The sequence below is a fragment of the Pithys albifrons genome, chromosome 17 (assembly GCF_047495875.1).
Source record: "Pithys albifrons albifrons isolate INPA30051 chromosome 17, PitAlb_v1, whole genome shotgun sequence".
Taxonomy (NCBI): domain Eukaryota; kingdom Metazoa; phylum Chordata; class Aves; order Passeriformes; family Thamnophilidae; genus Pithys; species Pithys albifrons.
Window position 1 is genome coordinate 7311160 of NC_092474.1, and position 26904 is coordinate 7338063.

At 54.6% G+C, this 26904-nt stretch overlaps 1 protein-coding gene across 4 annotated transcripts; it reads left to right on the forward strand.

Moving 5' to 3' along the window:
* Positions 1 to 1778: 1778 nt before the first annotated feature.
* RPH3A (rabphilin 3A) lies at positions 1779 to 26387 on the forward strand. Of its 4 annotated transcripts, XM_071572346.1 has the most exons (19): positions 1779 to 1923; positions 2373 to 2387; positions 3545 to 3679; positions 12063 to 12192; positions 13130 to 13216; positions 13652 to 13817; positions 16450 to 16587; positions 16687 to 16782; positions 17048 to 17107; positions 17322 to 17537; positions 18465 to 18544; positions 19107 to 19181; positions 20252 to 20361; positions 20946 to 21072; positions 21500 to 21556; positions 21999 to 22150; positions 22655 to 22736; positions 23218 to 23314; positions 23646 to 26387. In XM_071572346.1, exons 1-19 carry the CDS (start codon positions 1847 to 1849, stop codon positions 23774 to 23776), a joined length of 2031 nt encoding a protein of 676 aa, XP_071428447.1. In that variant the 5' UTR covers positions 1779 to 1846; the 3' UTR covers positions 23777 to 26387. The 4 variants fall into 4 exon arrangements, with proteins under 4 accessions (XP_071428447.1, XP_071428449.1, XP_071428448.1 ...); XM_071572348.1 differs by lacking the exon at positions 17048 to 17107; XM_071572347.1 differs by lacking the exon at positions 2373 to 2387.
* The last annotated feature ends 517 nt before the right edge of the window (positions 26388 to 26904 follow it).

Sequence of the window (26904 nt, forward strand, 5' to 3'; positions counted from 1 at the left end):
TGTACGTAAGTTCTCCATGAAGCCAAGGTGAGCCTCAAAGCTCTCTCTCCTCAGGGAGTGATGGAGAAACCCCTGCAGTATTGCAGAGCAGGAAGTGGAGGATGGGAATGACATTCCCCCCCCCCCTTTTTGGAGAGTTTTAAGTTTTTCGAGGCTTGGAGTTTGTGATTTCAGTGGGGTGAGTTTGCAACCCCTTCGTTTCCCTCTTCTCCTTGGGGGAACCTCCCCAGTGCCTCTGGAGTTTTGCTGGAGTTGTTTTGAGCCCTTCAAAGGTGCATTTACCAGTCTGGACTGAGCTCTGCTCCTGCTGGGAGGCACTGGCAGGTCTGGGGTTGGTGCTGGGACCTGGTGGGACATGGCTGTGCCCCTTCCAGGCAGGGAGGAATCCACAGCAGCATCACTCCAGGGCAGCAGGATGGGCAGATTGACAGCCCATGGGCTGGGAGAACCTCAACACCCCCAGCCAGGCTCTGCAGAGGGTTTTAGGGTTTTTTGTGTGTTTTTAGCTCTGCTGGAGGCAGAGGAAGCCATTCAAATGCAGGTGCTGCGAGCGGTGCAGGTGGGAGGCTGTTACTGGGGTGTCTCCACTGGTTCCCCCATCCATGGAGGGGATGAGTGGGGGGAAAACCTGGGGGTGGGAAGTAGCTGAGCTAAAAATGCTGCCCCTGTGGGCAGGAGGCCCTAAGGAAGGGGGGGTTGTGTCCTGAGCCTTGTGCTCTGGTCAGTGCTGCAGCAAATCCATTCATGCAGGGATTGGTTTTGCTTTTATTCCCACCTTGAGGGCTGTGAAGGGAGGCTTGTCCTGAGCTTCTGCTTTTGCAAGTGGTGATCTCATGGGTGATGCCACCCCTGGACCCACCAGCTGCACCCTCTGCCCTTGGGGACCATCCTGAGGGTGGTCCAGATGGGACAGTGACTGGCAGTGTCATCACAGCATCCCTGGCACCGTGCAGGGGAATGGATCCTGCCCTGGGCTGGGTTTGGGGGACACTGCTCTGCTCAGGGTGATCACCCTCCATAAAGTCACTGGTTTTCCCTCAGGAGAAACAATGGGATGGATGGATCCATCCCTGTGCTGGGCAGCAGCAGTTTGGGCTTTGCCACCCCCATGCAGGGCATGGGGGTGGTGGGTGGAAGGGTAAAATCTCCAAAAAATGGGACTAACACAACACCCAGGCTGTGGGTTTGGCATCAATTTGTATTTTAATAAAAGTATCAGCTCTGCTGAAAGGAGAAGGGTTTGAAGAGCCCCTTCTTGATGAATCTCTGGAGATGAGGGTCAGACCACGGTGTTTGGGTCTGATGCCATGTCGTCCCTCAGTGCCTCTCCTGGAGTCCTTTGGCAAAAACTTTAGCAAACAAAAAGAGTTCTGTTCCAAAAGGAACATGATCTGGGGAAGGACAATGAGATGTGCTGGGCTGTGGGGAGGAAGTTCCCTGGTTTGTAGATGTTGCCCTGAAATGGAACATCCCCTTCCTTCCCTCCCAGCTCAGAAGCCTCATAATTAACATAAGGTTGGGTATCTCCTTAATTACACCTGTGCTGAGCGTGGCTGTGCTGCCTCCTGGGAGGGGCTGGTTGGGTTGGAGGTTCCTGTGCCTCATGCACTGCATCAAGACAGTCACCAAAGCAACATTCCTGCTCCAAATCCTCTCAGTGCCAAAAATAAAGCTCTTCCCGGTGTGAGCTTTGGCATTTTTCTCGATTTTTCCCAACAGCCTGGCTGGAAGCTCCAGGTTCCCTTCAGTGGCACTGCTGCTATCTGGGAGCAGAGGGACTGCCTGGTCGGCTGTGCCAAGGTGGTGATTGCCTCGGGGTCGGTGCCCGGTGCCCCCGGAGCGGGCGATGACCGACGCCGTGGTGGGCGGCAGCTCCGACCGGTGGATGTGCCCCAGCGACAGGACCATGTCTGTCCGAGCCAGGTGAGAGCAGGGAGGGGAGGCCCTGGGGCAGGAGGGGATGGGGGTGGTTCTTCTGCGGCCACCAGGAATGGGGTTTGTGCCAGTTGGACAGGGAATATTGTGGTGATGCCTCCTAAACCCCCTGAGCGAGTGGTGGGGACAGACCTGTGGGTGGGCACCAACTTGGTGCTGATGAGGGGCCTTGTCCATCTGTCCTGGTGCTCTCCAGGGTGACCCCCGTACAGGTGGTGCTGCATCCAGGTCTCTGCCCTGTTTGGGTGGGTTTGGGTGCAGGAGGACACAGGGCTGGGCAAGGCTCATGTTTGGAGTTGCTCTGTGAGGGTCCATGGGGGGGACACTGTTGGGGACTGTCACCCTGAGGTGGGGAGAGCTCTGGCTGTGCCAGGCTGGGCTGTCCTTGTCCCTGCTCTCACCTAATCCGTATTCCTCTCTTTCCCTGTGCCTCCCAGCAGTGAGAAGGAGCAGTAAGTATCTCCCTTGCTTTTTGGTTTTTTTTAATTATACCTCTTTACCTGCTACTCTGATGGCTGTGAGAGGACAGGAAAAACCTTGAGATGCTAAAAATATACCCAAAACTAAGTTTGGGAAGCACTGCATGGGGTTTTGATGATTTAAGTTCAAGGCAGTGCGAGTCTGTTCAATCCAGGGAGGGAAATACCCAGGAAAGGTCTTTAGATGAGCAGAAAGATGAGACTATGAGGGACATTTGCCTTTTCCTCCTTTGTTGTTCCATTCTGAGTGGCAGACACTGCCCTGTCACCAGGTGATCTCTGCCTGACACCCAGGCTGGGTGAAAGGATCCCTGGAAATGGTGTTAGAGGAGGAAACACTCGCATGTGGGGTGAAATGTTCCCAAAAAAACCCCACCCACCTCATCTGGTACTGCTGCTCGCTGGCAAACCTGCTCTTCCACAGCAGAGAGGGGGCTGCAGAGTGAGCTGTGCTGCCTGAAATGTGGAAATTATGAGAGTGTTTTTATAAAGGAATTTTTTGTCCACATGAACCCCTCAAAAAATGGCAATAAGACCTCCCAGCCAGGGTGGGGGAGGCTGCTTGCAGCTGGAAGGGATTGGAGGGGTGGGGTGGTGGTGTGTCCCCATTTTTGGGGTTGGGAATTGGTGCCTGGCTGTCTCCTGAACACACAGACTGGTGTGACCCAGGGGTGAATCCCTGGCCACACAGACACACTGGTGTGACCCAGGGGTGAATCCCTGCACACACACACAGACACACACACAGACTGGTGTGACCCAGGGGTGAATCCCTGGCCCCACAGACACACTGGTGTGAGCCAGGGGTGAATGTCTGCACACGCACACACAGAGACTGGTGTGACCCAGGGGTGAATCCCTGGCCCCACAGACACACACAGACACACTGGTGTGAGCCAGGGGTGAATCCCTGCACACACACAGACACACACACACACAGACTGGTGTGACCCAGGGGTGAATCCCTGCACACACACACACACACACACACACACGGACACACTGGTGTGAGCCAGGGGTGAATCCCTGCACACACACAGACACACACACACAGAGACTGGTGTGACCCAGGGGTGAATCCCTGCACACACGCACTGGCGTGACCCAGGGGTGAATCCCTGTCCCCACAGGCACCCCCCTGGCTGGGGTGGCCAGGCCGAGCGGCAGCGCAAGGGCGAGGAGCTGACGGACGAGGAGAAGGAGATCATCAACCGTGTCATCGCCCGCGCCGAGAAGATGGAGGAGATGGAGCAGGAGCGCATCGGGTGAGGGACACTGGGGGTCCAGAGCACCCACGGGAGGAAGGAAGCTCCTGCTTGGCTGCTTTCCTGGGAAGCAGCTACTGCACTGCAGTGTTTCTCCTGAATGGAGCCTGCGGGGGATCTTTGGTTCTCATCCAGGAGGAACCTGCGCAGGGGCGGGAGCTGCTCCAGGAGCTGCTGCTGCTCCGAGTGCCATGGGGCTCTGGGGCAAGGGTTGTGGTGCCATCCATGTCCTTCAGTCCAACAGGGATTGTTAATAACATCTTGTTTTGTGAAACTGCTTGTCCAGGAAACTGAGCCCCTGTGAGTGTGGGCAAAGTCATGGCTCACCACGAGGGGTTTTGTCTTGTTTTGGGACCACAGACATGGGTCTGGAGGGGTGATGGATCCATCCCCATGGTCAGTCCCTCCTGCCACCTTGAAATGAGCTTTGCCTGAGGCTGAGTAGCTCTGAGTGATGCTCAGGGCTGGCCATGTGCTGGGAAGAGCTCCTGGGGTACTGGGACCAGCTCCTGGGGGTCCTCGAGTGCCCACAACCACTGAGGGTACTGGGGGCATTCCTTGTGCCCATTCAGAGGGTGAGAAGTACCTGTGCTTGCTTTGCTGCCTCCCTCCCTTCCTGGGCAAAGGTGCCAGGTGAAGCAATGGTGATGAGGTATCCCCTTGCTCTGCTGGGGCTGGTTTTCCAGGGGGGATCTCCATAATCCTGTTTGTCAGGCATCACTCCTGTTTTCCTTACAAAGGAGCAGTTTCTTCTTGCTGAGCTTTTTTTTTCTTTGGAGGGAATATCCTCAAACCCAGGCAGGAATTGTGCTCTTCACTGCTCTGGGAATGCCAAAGCCCCTCTTGTGTCTTGGGGGAGTTTTGCTGTTCCTTAATAACATTAAATACCGAATGTGTTTGTGGTGCAGCCATGGGGTGGTCCAGCACCTGTGGCCTCCAAAGTGGTGGGTTTATATACTCATTTTAGAAATCCTCGGGGAGGAGAGGTCTGGGAACTGCCTTGCCAGAGGTTGTTCTCAGTGCTGGGCTCAGCAGGTGCCCTTTGGAGGTGCTGCTCCCCCAGGCTCAGGTGCCTCCCCAGCCTGGTATCCCCCCTCTTCACAACATGAACTGCTTCCCTCTCCAGACTCCTTGGCAGGAACCAGGTGAAAGCAGCTCTGAATGGTGGTGATTCATTCCCCAAAAGCGCTTTCAAGCAGCATTTCCCGGGCTCTGCCTATTTGCAGCCCTGGAAGAATTACTCTCAAACGCGATGCTTTGGATTAGGCATCAATCACTTTGGGCAGCGAGGGGGGAGAGGCTCCTCTCGCACCGTGCAGCTCTTTGCCAGCCTGCAGAGGCTCCTTTGCCCTCGGGATTGGCTCCTGCTCGTTCATGGAGCTGCCGGGAATGGGAACGGGAATGCTGGCGGCTGTGCCGCTCCCCTCCTGCCTGGAGGCGCAGCGGGAGCCGTGCCAGCCCCTTTTGTTTGTTGGCTTGCACAGCACGAGCTGGGGCATGTTCAGCTCCACAAATGTGGGACAGCGCCTGGATGAGCCTCGTACGGAATCAGCCGTTCGGGAGCCGCTCGGATGTTCTCCAGGAGAGCTCCTCATATTACAACATAATCCTTGTGAGCCAGGCTGGCCCTGGCAGGGATGGCCCACAGCCTGCTCAGGGACCTGCTCCTGCACAGCCTGAGCTCCTGGGATTTGCTGGGATTTTCTATTCCTTTAAGAAGGGAAAAAATCCATTAAACTTTTCCAGAGCAGCTGTGGCTGCCTCATCCCTGAAAGTGGCCAAGGCCAGGTTGGACAGGTCTTGGAGCAACCTGGGACAGTGGAAGGTGTCCCCCATGGTGGGGGGTGGGACTGAATGGTCTTTAAGGTCCCTTCCGGCCCCAAACATTCTATTACTCCCTGAAAACACTGGTTTTGGTTAACAGAAGGAATAGCTCACATGGAGTGGGTGTGCTTTCCAAAGGGGGAAGATGTGGTAAATATTTGGAACTGTGTCAGTAAGTGGATTTGTTTGAGGGATTCATTTGAGCTTTACATCTGATACTTGAGCAGTCCTGAATCCCACAGCTGGTGCTGGCTGCAGATGAGCCTCCTCGTGCCTGATGTCTCTCCCAATTTAGTCCCCTCCATGTCCTGCCCTCTTGTGTCCCCTCTCCTGAATCCTCCATCCCACCAGCCAAGCTAGGAACAAATCAATGCTGCTTGTTGAGTTGTTGTCTGTGGAACTGGACTTTGTGTCAAACCCAGCTCAAATTAATCCAGTGAAAGAGTATTTTTGGCACTGAGGGTGGATGGAGCCCGTGGGATGCGTGAGCTGGATGCTGATGAGGATTGTAGGACAGGGACACTTTGTGTGGGTTTTTTTTTTTGGCTGGGCTGTTGTCTCATGGCACAGAGAAGCATAAATAGGAGCTCAAATCACCTTAAACATGACACAGCAAGAGCATGTCCAGCTGGAGCTGGTGAAGGACTTTACAGCTGCTGGGTGAGGAGGAAAATCCTTTGGGCTGCTTGAGGGACATGGGCTGAAAGTTGCTGGGCAGAGGGATCAGAGGTCCATGTTGGCAGGGATGGATCTGTTCTTATCCTGTCTCCCTCCCTGCTTGTCCTGGCTGGTGCTCAGGGGGTCCCTGTGCTGTCTCTGGTGATGGGGGTGGTGGTGATGGTGGTGATGGTGATGCTCCAGCTGCAGTCCAGGAGGAGCCTGTTCCTCCCAGCTGACACAGGAACACCTGCAGGCACTAATTGACTCCATTATGTATCTATAATTGGGTGCCATCAATAACACACTGAGTCTGCTCTGCTGCCTAATGAGTTCCAGCTTGCTCCTGGCATTGAGGAAACATCTTAAACCACCCAGAGTTAGAGCCTGATGTTTCCTCAGAGCTGGTTCTCGCAGGGGTGAGGTGACACGCAGCTCCTGGGTCCCCTCTGCGCTGCAGGGGCCTGACTGACTCCCTGGGGGTCACAGCCTCTCACCTTTGCTCTGAGAGGGGCAGCTCTGGAGCAGGATTGCACTTGGATTTGGCTGCTTGTTGCTGGGTGGACACTGAGCAGATGGCTGGGGTCACCTCAGTGACCAGCAGCAGAGAGGCTCTCTGGGCACCACGGCCTCAGCTCCTCTTCCTGCTGTGCAGACATCCCATGAAAATTAGGGGTTGAGGGAGGGCAGAGAGGTTGCTGGAGACAGCCAGGAGTGTCTCCTGAGATGCCAACTTCCAAAGGAGGTGAAGTTAATTCATGGCCAGGAGACAACTCATGTGCTGCTGGAGTTTTTGTGGGATTTCAGTTGTTTTTTTCCTAAAAAATAATCCTTTATGTCAAAGACTGGGGTGAGCCTGTAAAATAACAACCCTCCTGTAACACATCCAGGGAGGCAGCAAGTACATGAGCATGGAGTGGGATACCTGGGAAAACACAGGTCCCTGTGGGCACCTCCCCTCTGTGGTGAGAGCCCAAGTGGTGCTTTACCTTTAGTTTCCTGCAGACTTGTAAGGGAGGAAAATTGCTTCTTATTTTCCATCATGATTTTAATTATGTTTTCTTTAATCTGTAGCTCGGCTGCTTTTCTTGTCTCTTTTATGCCATTAAAATTAGCCTTAATTTAATATTCAGCCCTTTAAGGCACATCATTTCCCCATGGAGGCAGAGAGTGCTTAATTCTGGAGGCACTTTGTGACCTCCTTTGTGTTCTGCTGGAGTTTCTTTTTGCCGTGGTTGTGGCTTTTGGTGGCTCAGTCTGTCCCTGCTGGTTCCCACGTGGTGCTGGGGAGCACCTGGATCCAGGTCATTCCTTGTGGATCAGGCTCTTCTCCCACCCCTTTTACTGCATTAAATGCCCTCCCTGACACAACTTACAGCCCATTAAGTGCATCTTTGCCATTAACTTTGGAGTGGTGATGAATATTTAAACCCAACAAGCTCTTGTGCCTGCCCTGCTGTTAAGCCTTGTTTCTGGGACCATCAGCATTTAATTCCAGTGACTCTCTGTCCCTCTTCACATCCCTCTGGTCCTGGTGCAAGAGAAAATGCTGATGCTGCAGCACTGAGAGTTCCATGGAATCACTCAGGTTGGAAAAGACCTCTAAGATCATCAAATCCAACCACTACCCCAACACTGCCAAACCCACCACCAGTTCCATCCCATCTAGGACTGAGCCCAGCCAAAGGTGGTCCCTCACTGCTTGTGGGAACCTGTCCCTGCCACAGACCAGGGAGGTGTTTGCAAGCCTCTTGTGAGCCCTTCCCTGCCTTCTCCAGGGTTCTGGAGCGTGAGCAGGAGCTCCCAGAGAGGACTCATTGCCCTGGGGCTGCTCTCCTATCTCTCCTAAACCATATTTATGGGGCTGGGTCGTTAATATATTCTCAGGGGACTGTTTTATTGCTGTTATCTCGGTGCACGTGGAGCATTTCAGATACAGCTGCTTCCATCTCGCTGCCATCAGTGACTAATCCGTGTTTCTTTGGGAGATGATGGATGTTCTCCCGCTCCAAGGGCTGAGCCAGCTCCCTGCCACCACCTTCAGCTACTCCTCTCTTGGCTTCTTCCCCCTGTTTGAACAATTGGAAGGATATTTCCTGCTCTTTGAAGTCAGTCCTGCAGAGGCCACAGGGATGGGCACTTGGAAGGATGGATAATGGTGAGGAAGATGTTGCTGAAGCCCTGGAGACGTGTGAGGGGAAAAACTGGAGAGTCTGTGGGCAGTAAAAATGATAAAGAAATTATATCTAGGGGAGAGAAAAGCTTTGGGGAAGGCAGAAAGCTTGGCAAGAGCACGGCTTCTCTGGTGGGAGACTGTGGAAATGGGGCTCTGGATGGAGCTGGAAAGAAACCTGGGCATTTTTAATCCCAGTTATCACTGAATCAGGAGCTTCCAAGCCCAGGGATCTTGGCAAAACCCCCCCTTTAATCAGGAGCTTCCAAGCCCAGGGGTCTTGGCAAAACCCCCCCTTTAATCAGGAGCTTCCAAGCCCAGGGGTCTTGGCAAAACCCCCCCTTTAATCAGGAGCTTCCAAGCCCAGGGGTCTCAACACAACCCCCCCTTTCCCAGGGGTTTTTCTGCCAGCTTCACCCCAGGCCTTAAAATTTAACTTTTTATCCAGTTCTCTCAGCAGTATTTGAATCCCATTTAAAAGAAAGCCCAATTTCTCCTTCTTGAAGGGATGTTTTAATTAGGGAAATGTGCTTGGCTTGCAGTGGGTGCCACAGGTGTGTGTTCTGGCTGCTGAGCTCTGCCACTGGTTAACAAACCACTTAAGGAGCCGCTCCCGCTAAATGAGAGACTGGGAGAGATTTTGCAACTAAATAATGAATCTCTTGAAATGCAAAGGCTTTTTCATTTTCTTTTTTTTATCCCTTTGATTGTGCCATTTGTTCTAGTTTCTATAATAAGTTTGTTTGGGCTTGCAGATTTCCAAGGGGAAGCTGCTTTGCTTGGAGCTCTTGCAGTGCAGCCGTGGGGGAGATTTGCAGGAGTTTCTTGTTCTTTGCTGCTTGGAAAAAGAAGGTTTTTTTTCCAAAATGTTCCCCCTGGTGAGGTGGGAAGGATGTGCTGCAACAAAAGCTGGGTCTGTGGGTTGTTTGCTGTGGGGGGCTCTCGGTGGGGACCCTGCATGCGTGGGGTGGGATTCATTTCATTGAAATAAGAAAGGCTTGGGGAACAGCCAGTTTCCAGGGTCTTATTGGAATGCTGCTGGCTGGGGCTGGTGGGATGATGCACTCTCTGAAGTCACTGCCAGCTCCATGTTTGCAGCAGGCCATGGAGTTTGGGAAAGCCACTGATGGGCAGGGATGCGCAGTCACATCTCCTGAGCAAATCCCAGGATGGTTTGGGTTGGAAGGGACCTTAAAGACCATCTCATTCCACCAGGTTGCTCCAAGCTCCATCCAGCACTGGAGCAGGGAGTTGGGTTAGCAGATCCCTTCTCCATGAAGTGGGAAAGCACAGAATTCCCCCTCCATGGCCCAAGGATGCTGTTTTTTGAGGCAAGGCTGCAAACCAGAGTTGCTGCATTGAGACCCTGCGGTGGTGTCGCTGCAGGCGCTGGAGACTGAAGGAACCTGTGAACTCCTCCATCTGCTGTCTGGTGACACTGTAACTGTGAGAACTGTGGTTCCTCCCTGCTGCTGGCTCCGTCTGGCTCTGCTGCTGCCCACCCAGTGCCAGCAGTGCCAGCTCCCTGCTGCCAGTGGGCTGTGCTGGTTCAGTAAGAACCCTCCACACCGGCAGCCTGAAGCCCAGGGCAGGAGTGAGAGAGCCCCTGGGGGGCTTCAGAAGAGCTGATGTCTCCCACCTAAATGATGTGATAATGTGGCTTTGGTTGGATAACTCTGTAGAGCCACATCCCTGTGTTGGGCTTGACTTGGTGGCTGGTGAAATGCCTTGAGATGCTCCTGTTGACTGCAGTGAGGAATTCCTGAACTGGGATAGGCTGCATGTCCCACAGTGCATAATTTTAGGAAGGAATTCCTGGCTGTGAGGGTGGGCAGGCCCTGGCACAGGTTGCCCAGAGAAGCTGTGGCTGCCCCATCCTTGGGAGTGTCCCAGGCCAGGCTGGACAGAGCTTGGAGCAGCCTGGGCTGGTGGGAGGTGTCCCTACCCATGGCAGGTGTTGGGCTGAGATGGGCTTTAAGGACCCTTCCAACTCAAACCATTCTGGGTTTGCATGATTTTTTTCCCCCTCTTGCTGCTGTTCATTCATCCAGCCCTTCCCCATGGAATCCTGGAAGCAGCTGGACACCAAACCAGAGGCACCCCGTGTGGAGGGAAGCTCATAGATGCTTTACGAGCCTTTCAGAGGTGCTGGCAGCTGAGTCTCCATAAACTCAAAGGTGTCATCAGACATGTGGGAAAATGTCTTCCCAACTCCTGGTGTTTTTCACGCTGTGCTGTGTTTGTGGCTCTGCTGGATTTGGGTCAGGCTGAGGGGGGGTTGGTGGCCTTGGGGGCTGCTCTCTCTGGTGGGCTTGGATCTCCTCCTCCCTTTCTTCGTTCCTGCTCCTTCCTCAGTGAATGGCATAAATAATGCATCCTTTTTCCCTTCCTGTGCTATTTTTAGGGCCAGGATTCTGGGTTAACTGAGCGCTGGCAGCTCCTTCCTGCTTCCCAAACTCCTTTTGCCAGTGCTGCTTTGCCAGAACTTCCTTAACTCCTGGGGTTTGTTTGCCTTTGCAGGAACCAGGTGTGTTTTTATAACCTGTTCTCCAGTGGGCTTTTAGCATTTCATTAAAAGAATTTCCATAATTTCCTCTATAGGCAATATTTTTCCTTAATTAATAAGGAAGCTAATTAATTAATTCAGTCCTCACCAGAGCCCTTCCAGGATTGCTTGCAGCTCTTCATGGGCAGTCACTGGGTGGAAAAGTTTCTATTTGGGGACAAAGCTGCTTCAGTGGTGCCAAACTCTCCATGTGGAGGTCCTGCCTATAAAAGAACAAAAGAACAAAGAGAAACAAAGATATCCTTCAAACTACAGGTTACATTATATATTCTAAATCCCTCCCATGGCCAGTTCTCACAGGTTTATGAGTCCATATATTTTATTACAGCTTCTAATTGGATGTTATTCACACTCCAGATGCACTTTTTGTTTCATGAGAAATTTTCAACACACATTCCATTCTCACAACTTGCTCCTCTCAGATCTTCTCTTATCTCACTTTGTTTTAGTTATCCTGCCAGTTTTCTCACAGTTTTAATGATCTCTCGCTGTTCCCAGCTGTACACTCTAAGCCTGGACCTGCCCACAGCTTCAAACCTTCATAATCCTCACAGGGGATGGTGTCACCTCTGTGGCTGCATCAGCTGGTGTCATTTCTGCCCAGTACAAAGTCTAAAGGACATGGAATCATAGAATGGATTGGGTTGGAAAAGACCTCCGAGACCATCAAGTCCAACCCTTGGTCCAACTCCAGTCCCTTTACCAGATCATGGCACTCAGTGTCATGTCCAATCTCAGTTTAAAAACCTCCAGGGATGGGGAATCCACCCCCTCTCTGGGCAGCCCATTCCAATGCCTGATCACTCTCTCTGGAGAGAAATATTTTCTGCTCTCCAACTTCAATTTCCCCTGGCAGAGCTTGAGCCCATCGTGCCCCCTTGTCCTATTGCTGAGTGCCTGGGAGAAGAGACCAACCCCCACCTGGCCAGAACTTCCCTTCAGGTAGTTCTAGACAGTGCTGAGGTCACCTCTGAGCCTCCTCTTCTCCAGCCATGCTGGAGTTTTGTTCCCTGCTGGGATGTCCTTTCCCCTGGTGGCACAGTTGGAATGGGAGAGTCTCACCTGGGAGCTGCACAAGGAAAAGGAGCTCCCTCAGGAGCAGGACCTTAACCCCAATACCAATGTCCCGAGGCTGAGGTGACATTGCTGTGCCCCTTTGGCAGGAGGCTGATGACCAGGCTGGAGGACATGCGGCGCAGCGTGCTGGGGGATGGCGTGAACCGCTGCATCCTGTGCGGGGAACAGCTGGGGCCGCACGGCTCGGCCTGCGCTGTCTGCGAGGACTGCAAGAAGGTGAGGGCTGCTCTGTGCCCTGTGCCCCCCCGGGTCCCACACAGTTCCCCCCCGGGTCCCACACAGTTCCCCCCCGTGCCCCACAGCCCCTCCCTGTGCCCCCCTGGACCCCACACAGAACCCCCTGGAACCCACACAGAACCCCTTGGACCCTACAGCCTCCCCAAGACCCACATAGCACTCCCTGGGCCCCACAACCTCCCCAAGACCCACACAGCTTGCCCCCCAAGACCCCCATAGCCTGTCTCCCCAGGAATCCTCCCTGACTGCAGGGAGGTGCTGCAGGGGTGCCAGGTGGACTGGCTGGCTCAGGGATTGTTAATTCTATTTATATGGCGAGCTCGGGCTCTTGGCAGTTGGATGGGATGATTTGGAGTGAGGTTGGTGCTTGTGAGGGAGGGGGTGCTCAGTGGGGCTCCTGCAGCTCTGGGCAGGGAGGAGAGGAGGGTGGGATGGGTGTCCATGCAGGACCCGAGTGCAGGGGGCTGAACTTGGCCATTCCCATGTCCCTGGGGGAGTTGGAGGGGTGTGATGGGCTCTGAGTCCTGGCATGGGCTGCCGGTGGGACTGGGGATTTCAGAGGGTGCTCTGGGTGGGAAGGAAAGGAGGAGTTTGCAGAACAGAACAACTTGTTTTACCACACATGACTCACACAGAGCATCAGTGCAGCCCTTGGGGAGGGTTTTATTGGCAGATCTGGGGGAGCATCTCATACCAAGGGGCACCTCAGTCTTTGGGAATGTGATTCCACAGCCCCACATCCTCCACACTGACATGAAGGGACATCTCCAAGGGTTTCTGTGCCCACTGGTGTTTGTGCTGGGACAGTGCTTGTTAACCAGCCCTCATTAAGCTCCCGCTGGTGGTGCTGGTGTGGTGGGACCTTGCAGTGGCCGTGGTGTCCCTGTGGCCACCCAGAGCTTTGTTTTCCCTGCAGAATGTCTGCACCAAGTGTGGGGTGCAGACCACCAACAACCGGCCCCATGCCATCTGGCTCTGCAAGATCTGCAGCGAGCAGCGGGAGGTGAGTGTGGGCCCATCTGCCCCCCCTGCCCCCTGAATGTGCTCCCCCTACCCCTGGTGTCACCTCGTGCTCTGTCCCCACCCCAGACCTCCCACATGGGACCAGTTCAAGCTCCCAGGTGTTTTCAGGTGATCTCCAGCACCACCAAGCCTTGTCCAGCTGCTCGAGTCTGGTTCTTATAGGATGGTCTTGTTTTCTATATAAACTGGCATTTATTTGTCAAAAAAGAAGTTTTGGGGTCCAGGAGGTTGTTGTGGCCAGAGATTGGCTCACACTGCAGGCAGCAGGAAGCCAGCTTAATTAATTAATTAGCAGGATGGGAGTATGGAGTTGTATGTCCCCCACCTGCTGGAGGAGGACTCAGGTGGCAGAGGGGGATGGATCCCCCAGGATGCCCCTGGAGACACAGGTGCCACCCCTGCCCTGCCCCCCCAGGTGTGGAAGCGCTCTGGTGCCTGGTTCTTCAAGGGTTTGCCCAAGCAGATGCTGCCCCAGCCGATGCCAGTCAGCAAGAACAAGGGACCCCAAGCCCCGAGTGAGCCCAGCCCGGCCGAGCCGCCGCCCCCGGACCCCAAACTGCCCTCTCGGGCACCCACCCGAGGTAGGTGCCAGCGGGGCCTGCCACCAGCATTGCCAGGGTGCTGCCAGCCTGGTATGGGATCTCTCTGTGTCACTGGCATGGGAAAATTGCAGGAAAAATCCCCCAGAGCAGTGCTGTGGCTGCTGCCTGTGTAGGAAAATGCTGCCATTCCCTCCCTGCTGCGGAGGCTTCACCCACGCTGGCTGGGGTGGGATGGGTGGGATGACAGGGACATCCTTCGGTGAGACAGTACCAGGTGGGCACCGGGAGTGTGGGCAGTGCCTGGGCATGAACAGGGTGATGGAGAGGGCTGGGAAAGGTAGGAATTAAGAGGAATAAGGGGGACTGGTGGCAGCACATCCCAGGCTGGGGTTGGTGACACTGTGGGCTGCAGCCTTACCCCTTCTCACTGTGTTTGTGCCCCCAAGGCCAGGCGGAGGCCGGGCCCTCCCCAGCCGAGCTGGACGCCGAGGGTAAGCACAGCCTGTGCCCCTCCCTGTGCCACTGCCCTGTGCTGAGCACCCTCTTTCCCTCCCTCCATTCCTGTGGCATTTTCCTGCTGAGTTTCCCAGGGGAGGCTGCAGCAGAACCTCTCCTTGCTGCTGCCACCCACCACACGGGCACTGAGCTATTCCTGGGCTTGCCCACCCCCACAGAGCTGTCTCTGGGGGTGGTGGGTCCTGCTGTGAGGGGCTGCAGATTTGCTGCTTATTTAATTGCAGTCCTTGGAAGACCTCCTGGAGAAGCTCCAGGAGTCTTGTGGGGGCTTGTGCATGTCTGCAAGGGGTGGAGGAGCTGAGCTGCTCTGCTCTGGTTTCCCCCACTGAAGGGCACCAGCTGAGAGCTGTGCCCAGATTTGTGCTGTGCACGGGAGGCAGAGCAGGGTGAGGATGCACTGCTGGGTTTTTATGGTTATACCTTGCCCTCTCCACCACTTAGAATCATGGAATTTTTTGGTTTGAAAAAGCCCTCTCAGACCATCAAGCCCAACCATTCCCCCAGTGCTGCCAAGGCCACCACTAACCCATGTCCCCAGGGGCACATCCATGTGGCTTTTAAATCCCTCCAGGGATGGTGGCAGCTGTGCCAGGGCTGGACAGCCCTTTCAGTGAAGGAATTTTCCCTGATATCCAACCTGAACCTCTCCTGGCACAGCTTGAGACCATTTCCTTTTGTCCCATCCCTGTTCCCTGGGAGCAGAGCCCGACCCACCCTGGCTCTCCCCTCTGTCAGTTGGAGAGAGTGAGAAGGGCTCACTGGGAGTTAATTTTGAGTAAGATGCCCCATTTTCACAGTTCCACATGAGAGTGCTGAGAATCTCTGCCCCCCTCCAACCCCACCTGCTCCTGGCTGGGCTGTCACTGAGTTGGGAGCAGCACAGGGGCTGTAAACCCCTCTCTCCTCTCCCTCTCTGTGCAGGAGGAGTGTGGGGCTGAGGGGACAGTTCACTCTGGAGTGGTCCCCTCCAGCCTACCCTTCCTTTAGCCTGGGGTCTGTTGTGACAGTGGCTGTGTTTGAGTTCCCACCTGTGCCTCGTGTTGGTGGCACAGCCTTTCCTGAGCTGTGCTCTCTCCACCCCACATGATGCAGACTCGCCCTGCATGTCTGGGTTGTGTTTTGGAGTGAACCCCATGGGGGCACTCACTGGGGGTACCTGGGCTTAGCCACAGCTTGGTGGGGAGCTCCAGAGGAGCCTTGGCAAGGCCGTGCCCAGCCTGCTGCTCCCAACTGGTGATCTTCCCATTCCCATGCAGCAGCAGTTGGGGAAACCACTTAATTAGGAGCTTTTAATCACAACAGTATCTGGTGCCCCTACAACAGGCAGCTTTCATTGGGCTCCTGCAAGTCAGGGAGGCTTTGCCAGCTCTGCAGGTCCTTCCTGGTGCTCAGCATGCTCATGCCATGCCCATGATTTTCCTAAAGCTCCCTTGGAAAATGATTTCTTGCGCTGCTGTTCCTGCCCCATGGGGCCTCTGGGCCTGGCTGCTCTTTCCCTTCCTCCCTGCTCCTCAGCATCCCGGGGTTTTGCCCTCCCTCCTCTCCCCCACGGCCAATCTGTTGCGTTTCACTCTCTCTGGTGACCCTGAGAGCCCAGCCAAGGAGAAACATCCCATTTGTGTCACAGCCAAGATTTATCCCCGTCGTCTCCAGCTCCAGGTGAGCGTCGGGAGCTTTCCCATCACATCCAGGGGTTGCAATTTATCACTGTGGAGCTCTGGGCACCCTGGAGAGCATGGCTGGGATTTATCCTCTGGGTGATGGAAGTGAAGGGCAGAGGCAGCTGCCACCATCACCTCCTTAATGAATGGAAGATGATCAACAGAAGGGAAACATGAAGTCCCTGTCCTGGGGCCTGTGGAGCTGTGAGGCCATAGGGCTTGATGGGTTCTGCGGGCTGGGTGATGGATGACTCTGGCCTTGTTTTCCCGTGGGATTCCTGCATCTCTTGGTGTCCCCACGTCCTTTGGGTTTTCCTGTGCAGGTTTGATGGTGCAGAGCCCTCCTGCTGCAGTCCCCAAAGCTGTGGGTGTGATGCTGCAGTGGCTGCGCTCATCACCCTCCTCCTGCTGCTGCTGACACCCAGACTGGGCGTCACCTGGGCATGGGAGGTTGTGCTTCCAGCCTCACTGCTGCCTTTATCCCTGTCCTGCAGGCAGTGATGCCACAGCAGGTCCCCGGGGGAGCCGCAAGCCAGCCGAGGGCCGGCCGGGTCCGTGTGGCAGCGAGGACAGCACTGGGGACACCGAGAGCCGCAACTACGGCACCGAGAGTGGGGTCAGCAGGAGCCCCGGTGAGAGCTGAGCTCCTGCAGCCCTGGCAGGAGGGGCTGGGGGGCACAGGGCGGACAGCACTGCCAGAGTGGGCTGTGCTGATTCCCCTCTCCTCACAGGTGTGAAAAGAACCAACTCCGTGCAAGCCCCGCGGCCGCCCCCACCGACCACTGCCGGACCCGCCACGGGTCCTGCTCCGGCAGCATCACCTGCAGGTAGGGTGTGATGGGGGGTCAGTGCCCAGGGGCACCCCAATGCCCTGCCCTGCAGGTAGGGTGTGCTGGGGGGTCAGTGCCCAGGGGCACCCCAGTGTCCTGCCCTGCAGGTGGGGTGTGCTGGGGGGTTAGTGCCTGGGGGCACCCACCCCAGTGCCCTGCTGTGAACAGGGACCTCCCTGGCTGTGGAATTGCTGTGCTGGGGTGGGAGAGGGAGGGAGGCACCTCCCAGTGACCCCCCTGGTGACGCCTGGTTTGTCCCCAGTGGCACCTGCAGCTGCCAGGCAGGGCCCCGGGGCAGGCGGGCGCTTCCCGGAGAGACAAGGTAAGTGTGGGGGTAGGGGGCAGAGCCCACCTGGGGCTAAGGGGGTCCCACCAGGGCTAATGGGGCAGAGCCCACCTGGGGCTCACGGGATCCCAAATGGGGGCTAACAGGGTCCCTCCCAGGCATAACGGAGGTCCCACCTGGGGCTAACACGGCAGAGCCCACCCGGGGCTAACAGGGGTCCCTCCTGGGGCTAATGGTATCCCTCCCACAGTGAGCCCACCGCTGGGAGCCCCAGAGCCAGCCCGTGCTGCTGCCAGGGAGGAGCGAGGAGGGGGCTATGCTGCCAGGGAGGAGAGGCCAGGCTGGCAGCCCCCCACCTTCCAGCAGCCCCCCACAGCCCCAGCTGCATCCACAGCCCCACAACGGCAGCAGCAGCCCCGGGAGGAAGAGGAGGAGGATGCCAACAGCTACGACTCGGATGAAGGCAGTATGTCCCCAGGGAGCACGGGAGGGAGGGGCTTTGAGGAGGTGGTTGTTGGGGGACAGGGGCTCTCAGGGTGAGGTGGTGGGTCTCTGGCAGGGCCTTGCAGGCTGTCCCTGCTCAGCCTGTTCCGTGCAGCCCACGGGATCTTCAGTTGGGTTTGCACCAAAATGCTGAGCTCTAATGTGATGACTCAGACTCTGAGCTTACATCACCTTCCTGTTTCCAAACTGGAGTCCCTCAGGCAGCTGCCTCTTTCCATTGAGCATCCTTTGCTGTGAGAAACACCACTGGCCCGTCTCTAGGAAGCGTTTGGTGGCTGCAGCCCCTCTGCAGCCTGAGATCTTGATGTTCAGCCATTTGCTCTCCTAAAAGAAAGGGAATTGCTGCAGGAAAGTGAGTTCAGCATCTGTGGGAGAGATCCTGGGTGGGAAGGGCTGCTTGAGGAGGAGCAGCTGGACCCAGCTGAGGTTCTGTGCCTTCTCTTCATCCCTCTGATATTTTCCTGGTGTATATGTGAAGACAAGCCTGAGTTGGTTTCTCCCATTGTGGAGCCAAGCACTGACCCCCAGCCTTGGGAGGAGGTGCTGTCCCCAAGCTGGAACATCATCTCAGGGCGGTCCAGGGTGGCACTGCTGTGGGAAGGGTTTGTAGGGTTACTCTTCCTCTGCCTGGTGAGAATTAAGCTCAGCTCCAAAGCCCCAGACTGCTCTCCCTGGGCTGTCCCTCCTCTGGAAAGCTTTGGGCAGAGCTCCCGAGTCCAACTGGGTTGGTGGCAGCTCGGCCCATGCCAGCACAGTCTCATGTCCATTAAACAGCTTTTACGTTTGACCCTCAAATCTTTCTAATTATTACTAATCAGGGCTGATTAAATACAGTTACTAGCTGGGGTTTTAATGAGGTTCTGCTTCCAACCTCTCCTCCCTCTCTCAGCCACTCTGGGAGCTCTGGAGTTCAGCCTGCTCTACGACCAGGAGAACAGCTCGCTGCACTGCACCCTCATCAAGGCCAAGGTAAGGACTCCTTTTCCTCCCCTTCTTTTCCTGAGTTGAGTCCATGTGGCTCCTGGTTCCTCTGGTATGATGGGATGGAAACCATGTGGCTGCTGGCAGAGGCTGCTCCCTTGGCACACCCAGCCTGGCCCTGTTGGCACCACAGCTCCTGGCAGACGAAGGCTGGGGGGCTTTTCCTTGAGTGGATCTGTGAGGATGATCAGGCACTGGGAGAGGCTTCCCAGGGAAGCTGTGGCTGTCCCATCCCTGGAAATGCTCAAAGCCAGGTTGGACAAGTCTGGTGGAAGGTGTCCCTGCCCATGGCAGGGGGTTGGAATTTGGTATATTTGTATTCTGTTCCAGCCCAAACCTTCCTGGGATTCTGTAATTCTATGATTTTTCCTCGAGTGAGTCTGACGTTTCAGCACATCGTGACACCCACGATGGCTCGGGGCGGAGAACGAGGCTCTTGGGTCACTGAGCACATTTGCTCTTCGCTGAGTTGCTTCATGGGCAGCTCCTTCCCTTCTCTGGCTCAGCTGAAGGAGGACTCACATGCTGTGATCATTTTATCATCTTTTAGGGCCTTAAACCGATGGACTCCAACGGCCTGGCCGATCCCTACGTGAAGCTGCACCTCCTGCCCGGAGCCAGCAAGGTGGGGCTTTGCCTGGTTGGGTGCATTTTGGGCTGGGCTGGAGCAGAAGTTTCTCAGAGCCCCCTCAGGCCCCTTTTCCCTCTGTCAGATTTCCCCCCCTTGGTTTCTCCACTCACTGCTGCTGTTTTAGCCGGAGGTGTCTCTGAACAGTGGGGATGTTCCCAGATGCTCTCCCAGAGCCAAGGAACAGCTCATCCTGCAGGCAGGAATCTGCTTAGGGATGGAGAGGAGCTCCAGAGGAGGCGACACTGTTAATGCACCACAGAACATCTGCCCAAAAATCTATTTATTGCCAGAGTTTGCACTGTCCATTTGCTTTGAAGCTGCAGCACGTTCTTGTTAGACCTGAGAAGGGAGAACCATTGAGGAACCTCTGACTCCATCGTGGACATCCCTGGAAATCGCCCTCCCCAGCCTGCTGAGCTGATCTTGGTGGGGAAGGGATGACCACCACTGGCCCAGTGGCTCTTTGCCCAGGGGCTGCAAAGCTTTTCCCTGCAGCAGATTTTTGCTCAGAGAAACTAAGTGTAAAACAAGGGGAAATCTGATACTAAAGTCGTTGGATTGATATTTGCAGGTTTACTTTGTGTTGGGGATTTCTGGACTAGAGCAGAGTAGATCAGGGGGTCGTGATCTTGGGAATTGCTTTGATTTCTGTTGCTCTCTTTTGCTGATATTTCTAATTCTTTTAACGTTGAATTTGTGAAAGACACATGGCTAAGTGACAGAGCTCCTCCATTCCCCAGCTGTCACCTCCTTTAGACCATGAGAACTGTGATCTGAGTCCCCACAGCCTGGCCCATGCACCTTCCTCCTTGTACAAGTGTCCTTGAGGGAACTGACCCCAGAGAGGGACCAAACCAGGCAGTGAAGGCTGCCCTGGCCACCATGTGCCACCACGTGCCACTGAGTCCCCAGTGCTCATGTAAAGGTGCACCTTGCTGGGTTGGTGATGCCTCACCACCATCACCCAGTCAAACCAGCCAGATGTGATGGAGCATCTCTGCCAGGACTGGGATTTGGGTGGGAGGAGCTCAGGGCTGGAACGATGTCGTGCTTTGTCATTGCAGTCAAACAAGCTGAGGACGAAGACGCTGCGCAACACCCGGAACCCCGTGTGGAACGAGACCCTGGTGTACCACGGCATCACAGATGAGGACATGCAGAGGAAAACCCTCAGGCAAGTGCAGGGTCTAGGATCCCCTGGAGGGGTGGGATGGGCACTGGGGGTCTCCTCACATGGAGGAGAGCACTGGCAGCAAAGGCAGGACATGATGGGGCACCTGGAAGTGTTTTTTGATTAAAATCAACATGAACTTGGTGATTTGGATGGTCCTTTAAAGAGGAGAAAAAGGCATTTTGACCCTGTAATTTATTATTAAATTATTGACATCTCTATAATTCTTATCAGTGTAGAGATGAGCATGTTGTGTGCCTGTGCTGATTGGACAGTATTGCAGCAAAATATGAATATGTCAATATATATATATATAAAGAGTTTTGGTGTTTTCCTTCCTACAGCAAATTTCCACCTGTTGATTTCTTGCCCAGTCCCAGAGCAGATGGTAAAAATGTGGATTTTTTTTTGGCCAACCAGAAGTTTGGGTTTTTGATGGCTTTTGGTCCGAGGAGAGATAGAGAGTGGTTTTTGGGGGATTTTCTCCGTCCAGCCCCCAGCACTGGCCTTGTAGGGGGTTGGGTTTTGCTCTGGAGTCAGGGCTCCTCCAGCTTGGCTGATGTTCCACCTTTCCCTCTTCCCTTCAGGATCTCTGTGTGTGATGAAGACAAATTTGGTCACAACGAGTTTATTGGAGAAACTCGAGTTTCCTTGAAAAAACTCAAAGCCAATCAGAAAAAGAACTTCAACATCTGCCTGGAGAGAGTAATACCAGTGAGTGGCTGTGAGATTTCCTTCTGCTGCCCTTCGTGTTGGGCTTCCAAACAGGTGGCATGTGAGAGAGGTTGGGATTGGGGCTGGAATCAGCCAGGAGGTGGAGGTGCCCACCTTCATTGACACCTTTAGGAGCTGCATTCCTAGTTGTGTCTGGGCTGATGTGACACATCCAGGCCAGGAGATAAGAGTGACTCTGGAGACCTCTCCTGTTGGCATTGTCATGGGAGAAGAGGGCAGGTTGCTCCGTCCCTGAGCTCTGCCCCCAGTGTTGAATCTACTGAGGTGAATGTTGATGGAGGAGATGGACATTCCTGAGTCCAGTGAAGGAGCTGGGCTGGGACCCCAGGGCTCTTCTTGCTGCAGGGTGGTGCCTCCCCCAGCTGAGGTCACTCATGGCAGTCTCTCTTTCCCTTTCCCATCCAAGACAAAACGTGCTGGAACAACTGGTGCATCCCGTGGGATGGCTCTGTATGAAGAAGAGGTAAGTCCTTGGGGGACAACTCATTCCATGCACGTTTCACCCACCATCTCTTGTGTGTGAGCCCATTTTCCCACCCCTCCTGGAGGTTCAAGGTTCCCTTTTGCCCACCATCTCTGGTGTGTGAGCCCATTTTCCCACCCCTCCTGGAGGTTCAAGGTTCCCTTTTGCCCACCATCTCTGGTGTGTGAGCCCATTTTCCCACCCCTCCTGGAGGTTCAAGGTTCCCTTTTGCCCACCATCTCTGGTGTGTGAGCCCATTTTCCCACCCCTCCTGGAGGTTCAAGGTTCCCTTTTGCCCACCATCTCTGGTGTGTGAGCCCATTTTCCCACTCCTCCTGGAGGTTCAAGGTTCCCTGGTGCCCACCTTGCCTCTCTGCTCTGCTGCTGACAGTTTTCCTTGCTCAGCCGCCCTGTCTCCATCTCTGGTTGCTTCCTCCCGCAGGTGGATCGTGGTGGGGACATCGAGGAGCGTGGGAAGATCTTGGTGTCCCTCATGTACAGCACCCAGCAGGGTGGGCTCATCGTGGGCATCGTGCGCTGCGTGCACTTGGCAGCCATGGACGCCAACGGCTACTCCGACCCCTTCGTGAAGCTGTGAGTGAGCTCTGGGGATGGCTGGGCCTGTGGCACGTGGGCGTGGGGCCACCTGCTGTCCTTGGGCAGCAGCTGGGAACGCCTCCCAAAACCACCTCACACAATCACAGAATGTGCTGGCTTGGGAGGGACCCACAGGGGTCATCCAGTCCAACCCTCAGCCCTGCACAGAACCACACCCTGTGCCCAAGAGCATCATCCAAATGCTCCTGGGGCCAGCATTGGGGCTGTGCCCAGTGCCTTGGGAAGCCTGGTCAGTGCCCAAGCACTTCCAACATAGATCTACTTAATCCCAACTCTCCAGCTGAGTTCTGGATCTCCAGTTCTGGATCTGCACAGCCCCAGCCCCATATTGCCCCCACATCCTCTAGAAGGTGTGAAGGGAAACTGGCCTTAGATAAATACCAACAGTGCCTTTTTTCTAGCCCAGAAACTCACCTTCTAAGCTTATAAACTCCCCCTGTTCCTGCACTTGAGTTTTGAGCTGTTTTCTGTTGCCCCCAGCTGGCTGAAACCTGATATGGGAAAAAAGGCCAAGCACAAGACACAGATTAAGAAGAAGACGTTGAATCCCGAGTTTAACGAGGTAGGGATGGATCTATTTTTATATTAATAAATCAATTTAGCTAATTTCTCTGCTGTGTGGAGGAGGCAGAATAGAAACTCTGAGGGTTGATTCCTTGTTCAGGCTCCCTCCCCACTTCTGTGCTCGGGAGTATTTTGGGAATACATACACAGCACATACACCCTGAAACACCCCCTGCTGCCAGTGCTGCCAACTCTGTGTCTCCCTGGCTGGGGATTTTGGGTGGGATGAGCATTCCTTGTGCTGTTTGGAACACCTGGAAAGGGCTCCCATAGGTGCAAGAGGTGAGCTCAGCTCCTGTGGCTCTGAGGGAAAAGGTGCTAGAAGGAAAAGGAGCATTTTCCCTTCATTAAGTTTAACTCTTCTCTCATGGGATTTTGATTCCTGGCTGTACAGAGAACACGTGCCATCCCTTAACTGCAGGTTCTGGGGTGTGTTCTCCTGGAGTGCTTCATGTGCTGAGTGTTTTCTCCCTCTGCAGGAGTTCTTCTATGACATAAAACATAGCGACCTGGCCAAGAAGTCACTGGACATTTCTGTCTGGGATTACGACATCGGAAAATCCAATGACTACATTGGTGAGCTGAAAGTCTCTGCACTTTGGGGCTCAGTTTGGGTGCCTGGTACAGTGTGTGCTGTCTGGGAGGAGCGGGTGTCCCCTACCCTGTGAGGAACCCCAGGTGGGATGGTGGCAGCTGGTGGGGTGTCTGTACCCACATCCAGTGCACCCACCGTGCTCCCCATCGCCAGCACCCTGGGAGCCCTCTGGGCAGGCAGAGCATCTCTGGGTGTTTCCATGGGATTTTTGATCCAGGAGGTGGAAAAAGTGTTGCAGATGTGAGTTCTGTCCCTCTGGAGTGTTAACTGGAACATCTGATCGTGCTGTCTGCTCTTCTCCCTCTGTGCCAGGCGGTTGCCAGCTCGGCATCACGGCCAAGGGCGAGCGCTTGAAACACTGGTATGAATGTTTGAAGAACAAGGACAAGAAGATTGAGCGCTGGCACACCCTCCAGAACGAGAATCATGTTGCCAGTGATTAAAGGGAGCTGCTGCCCACCCTCCCCAGTGGCCCCTCCTCTGCTAAGCTCCCGTAGATCTCTGATGTCTGTCTTCCAGCGCAGCCATGCCTTGTTACAGCCCCTGGTCCCAGGGCAGCGATGCTCCTCTGCCTCTTCAAGCATCCTCTGTCCTCACCTCCACCTGAAAACCAGCCCAGATCTTTTATATTCTCTTCCTCTGTTTATTTTTTGGTTTGGAGGGGAGGCCATCGAGTTCCCCTGGTGTGTCATTTGGTCAAGCAATAGTTCCCTTCTGACTGTTCCTCTCTCTCTCTGGTCTCACACACCCCATGGTAGCGTTCCCGTTGTGTGCCTGATGCTCTGTGTCCCTCCAGCCTCTGCTCCTCTGGCTCCTCCCACTGCCATGGGCTCGTGGCTCCGGTGTCCCCAGTGGGATGTGCAGCCCCTGTTGGGCACTGGGGTGGTGAGCACTGGCCTGTTCTGCTTGTGTGATCTCGAGACCTCAGCTGCAATAATGAGACCTCTCTGGCTTTGGTGTGGGTGTCACCGTGCCCTGGTGTCTGTGTTGTCATGGTTAGGCCAAAGCCTCGTCACCGGCATCATCCTGCGAGTCCTGCTTGAGCTTTCCTGCTGGTTTGGTCCACCTGAGCAATGTCATGGCACACCCTTTGCTGAGGAGATCCACCACTGACACACCAGTTGTGAGGAGCAGGGAGCTCTGTGCTCACTGGGGAGCAGGTTTGGGGGGTTCCTCCTGCCTGAGGAACCTGCACACGGTTCCTGTAGGAGCCCACCCATATTTCAAGGCTGTGACTACCTCCTCTTCCCCTCTGAGCCGTGCAGTAGTGACTGACCCTGAGGGCAGTCCCTGTGCCCCCTCAGAGCACCCTCCTGTGCTGAGCATTTTCAGTGTCCTGCTCAGGAGGGAAGCTGAGGGAGATGATACTTCCCACCAACTGGCTGTGTGCAAGGATTATTGCTTTAAATTGCTTTGAAACACCACAATTCCTGAAGTTAACTGGAACAGTTAGAGGTCTTCCAAACTTTGGTTGTTCTGGTTTTGTTTTGTTTGTTCCAATTCTGCACAAGAACCACTGTCTCCAGCCTGCGCTTCAACCATCTCCTGGAGCTGTTCAGCCTGTCTTCGACAGCAGGAGAGCAAAGATGTTCTCAGAGTGATGCTGGTCAGTTTTGGTACCATTTGCTGGCTCTGGATAACCTCAAGCATAGTTGATAGTAGCACGATAAGCACTATGGAATATATTGTCAGTGGGCTGCACACTGAGCATGTTGTGTGAAATCTCAAGCCCTCCAGTCCCTGACTCCCCGTGCTCCCCCTGCTGCAGCCTGCTGGGAGCTGTCCTGTGGCCTGGACAGCTCTTTCCTTGGAGTTGGAGGAGTCTTTGATATTTTTCCTAAATTATTTTTCCCCCCCGGCAGAACCTGCCCCAAGTGCTGACACTCCGTGACTGTCCCTGTAGGTCTGTGCCAAGTGATGTCACCAGCTCTGGTGACACAGACCCTGGTGCTGAGGGATCTGCTGCTGCAGAGCAGCCCAGCCCAGGCTCCAGATGTCCAAGGAGGGCTGTGTTGCCTCTCACAGTCCTGGGCTGCCCACCCTTGGACCACCAGCTGGGGAAATCCAGCCTAAACCACCCTGTGCATCCTCTGCTCTGTCCAGCCCAAGCTGGGAGAGTTCTGCCCTCCCCCCAGACTCGTCCTGTGGCACAGAGGGAATAATGGAAAAGGACACCTTGAAATTTTCCCCTTTCTTTCATGGAGTTCTTGACTCTGTGCCATCCCAGAGACCCTGAGCCCAACTCTCCATGACCCAGACTGAAGTGACCCTTGTCTTTTGGATGGTTTCCCTCTGTGTCCTGTGCTAAAACCTCTCTGCTTTGGTTCAGCTGTGGGATGGTTGGACTCCATGATCAATGATGGGACTCAATCTTAGAGATCTTTTCCGACCTTAATTATTCTATGCCCCTTGATGGATCCAGCCAAGCCTCTGTGCTCCTCTCAGAGCAGCAGTTGGGCACTGCTGTGCTGGGGAACTGTGTGGCTGAGGGTCAAATTACCTTTAAAAACTCTTATTTAAGCAATTCCTTAACTCCCCCCAGGCCTGCAGCAGCCCAGCCTCCTTTGTATGTGCAGAACAACTCAGTTAAAGTTGCCATCCCCCTGTCCTGAATTGCCATTCTCTGTCCAGCCTGCTTTCCCTTTGGACAAAGGAGACTCCAACCATCTCTCTGCACCCACAAAAATCAAGTGCAACTTGCCAATCTCCTCAGTATTGTGCAAACCACAGTCCTGGTCTCTGCCACCTTCTTCTCAGTTTTTCTGATGGTGATTTCTGCCCTGAATGACCTCTTTATTTTCGTTGTAAATAAAGCATGCACATATGGATTGGGAATGGTGAAAAACAACTCAAAAAGAAATAAAAAAAAAAGAAAAAGAAAAGCCTCTTCTACTGCTCTTTGCATCCCAAGTCGCATGCAGTGATTTTACAGCAAAATAGCAGTTTACAACTATTAAGAGAAAAAGAAAATGTTACACAGGACCTAGAAATACTTGAGTCTTCCGCTGCATGCAGCACAACATCCTCTCTTGGTGTGGTATCTAATAAAGTGAGACTATTGGAAAAGATCAAAATGAAGGTGGTGTTTTTGGCTTCTTTCATTCCCTGGGGGAATATGAGCCCCGTGGGGTCACATGTGGGAATTTGATGTGGGCTTGGAAGTGCTGGGAGAGTGGGTTGGGTTCAAGATGTTGAGGAGTTTGGGGTGGTGGGTGCAGGGAGGGAGAGGTCCTGGCCCTGCAGGGGTGGGTTTGGCTGCTCTGCACCCCCAGGGGGATAACATGGATGGAGTTGGGAATATCTGGGTTAAACCTTGGGTGGTGTTGAAGGGGTTGATCCTTCGTGCACATCCAAGGTGTCCCTGGGCTCTCTGTCTTTTCCTGGGGGTGAATGCCATGAGTTTGTGGTGGTGGCTTCTTTCTGACACTTTGGTGGGTCCTGTCGGAGAGCAAACCCGCCCCGTGAGGAACGACCCTCCCAGTGTCCTTTGTCACACCCAGTTGGGGAGAGCAGGAGCCATTCCCTGCTGTGGCTGCAGGAGAACATCCCCCCAGCCCCTGCGCAACCCAAC

Excerpts from the sequence above, each read along its gene's own strand:
- RPH3A (XM_071572346.1), top strand. The coding sequence starts at position 1,847 with ATGACCGACGCCGTGGTGGGCGGCAGCTCCGACCGGTGGATGTGCCCC. Across the intron at positions 3,680-12,062 it reads ATGGAGCAGGAGCGCATCGG|GAGGCTGATGACCAGGCTGG; the intron begins GTGAGGGACACT and ends CCCCTTTGGCAG. Across the intron at positions 16,783-17,047 it reads TCCGGCAGCATCACCTGCAG|TGGCACCTGCAGCTGCCAGG; the intron begins GTAGGGTGTGAT and ends GTTTGTCCCCAG.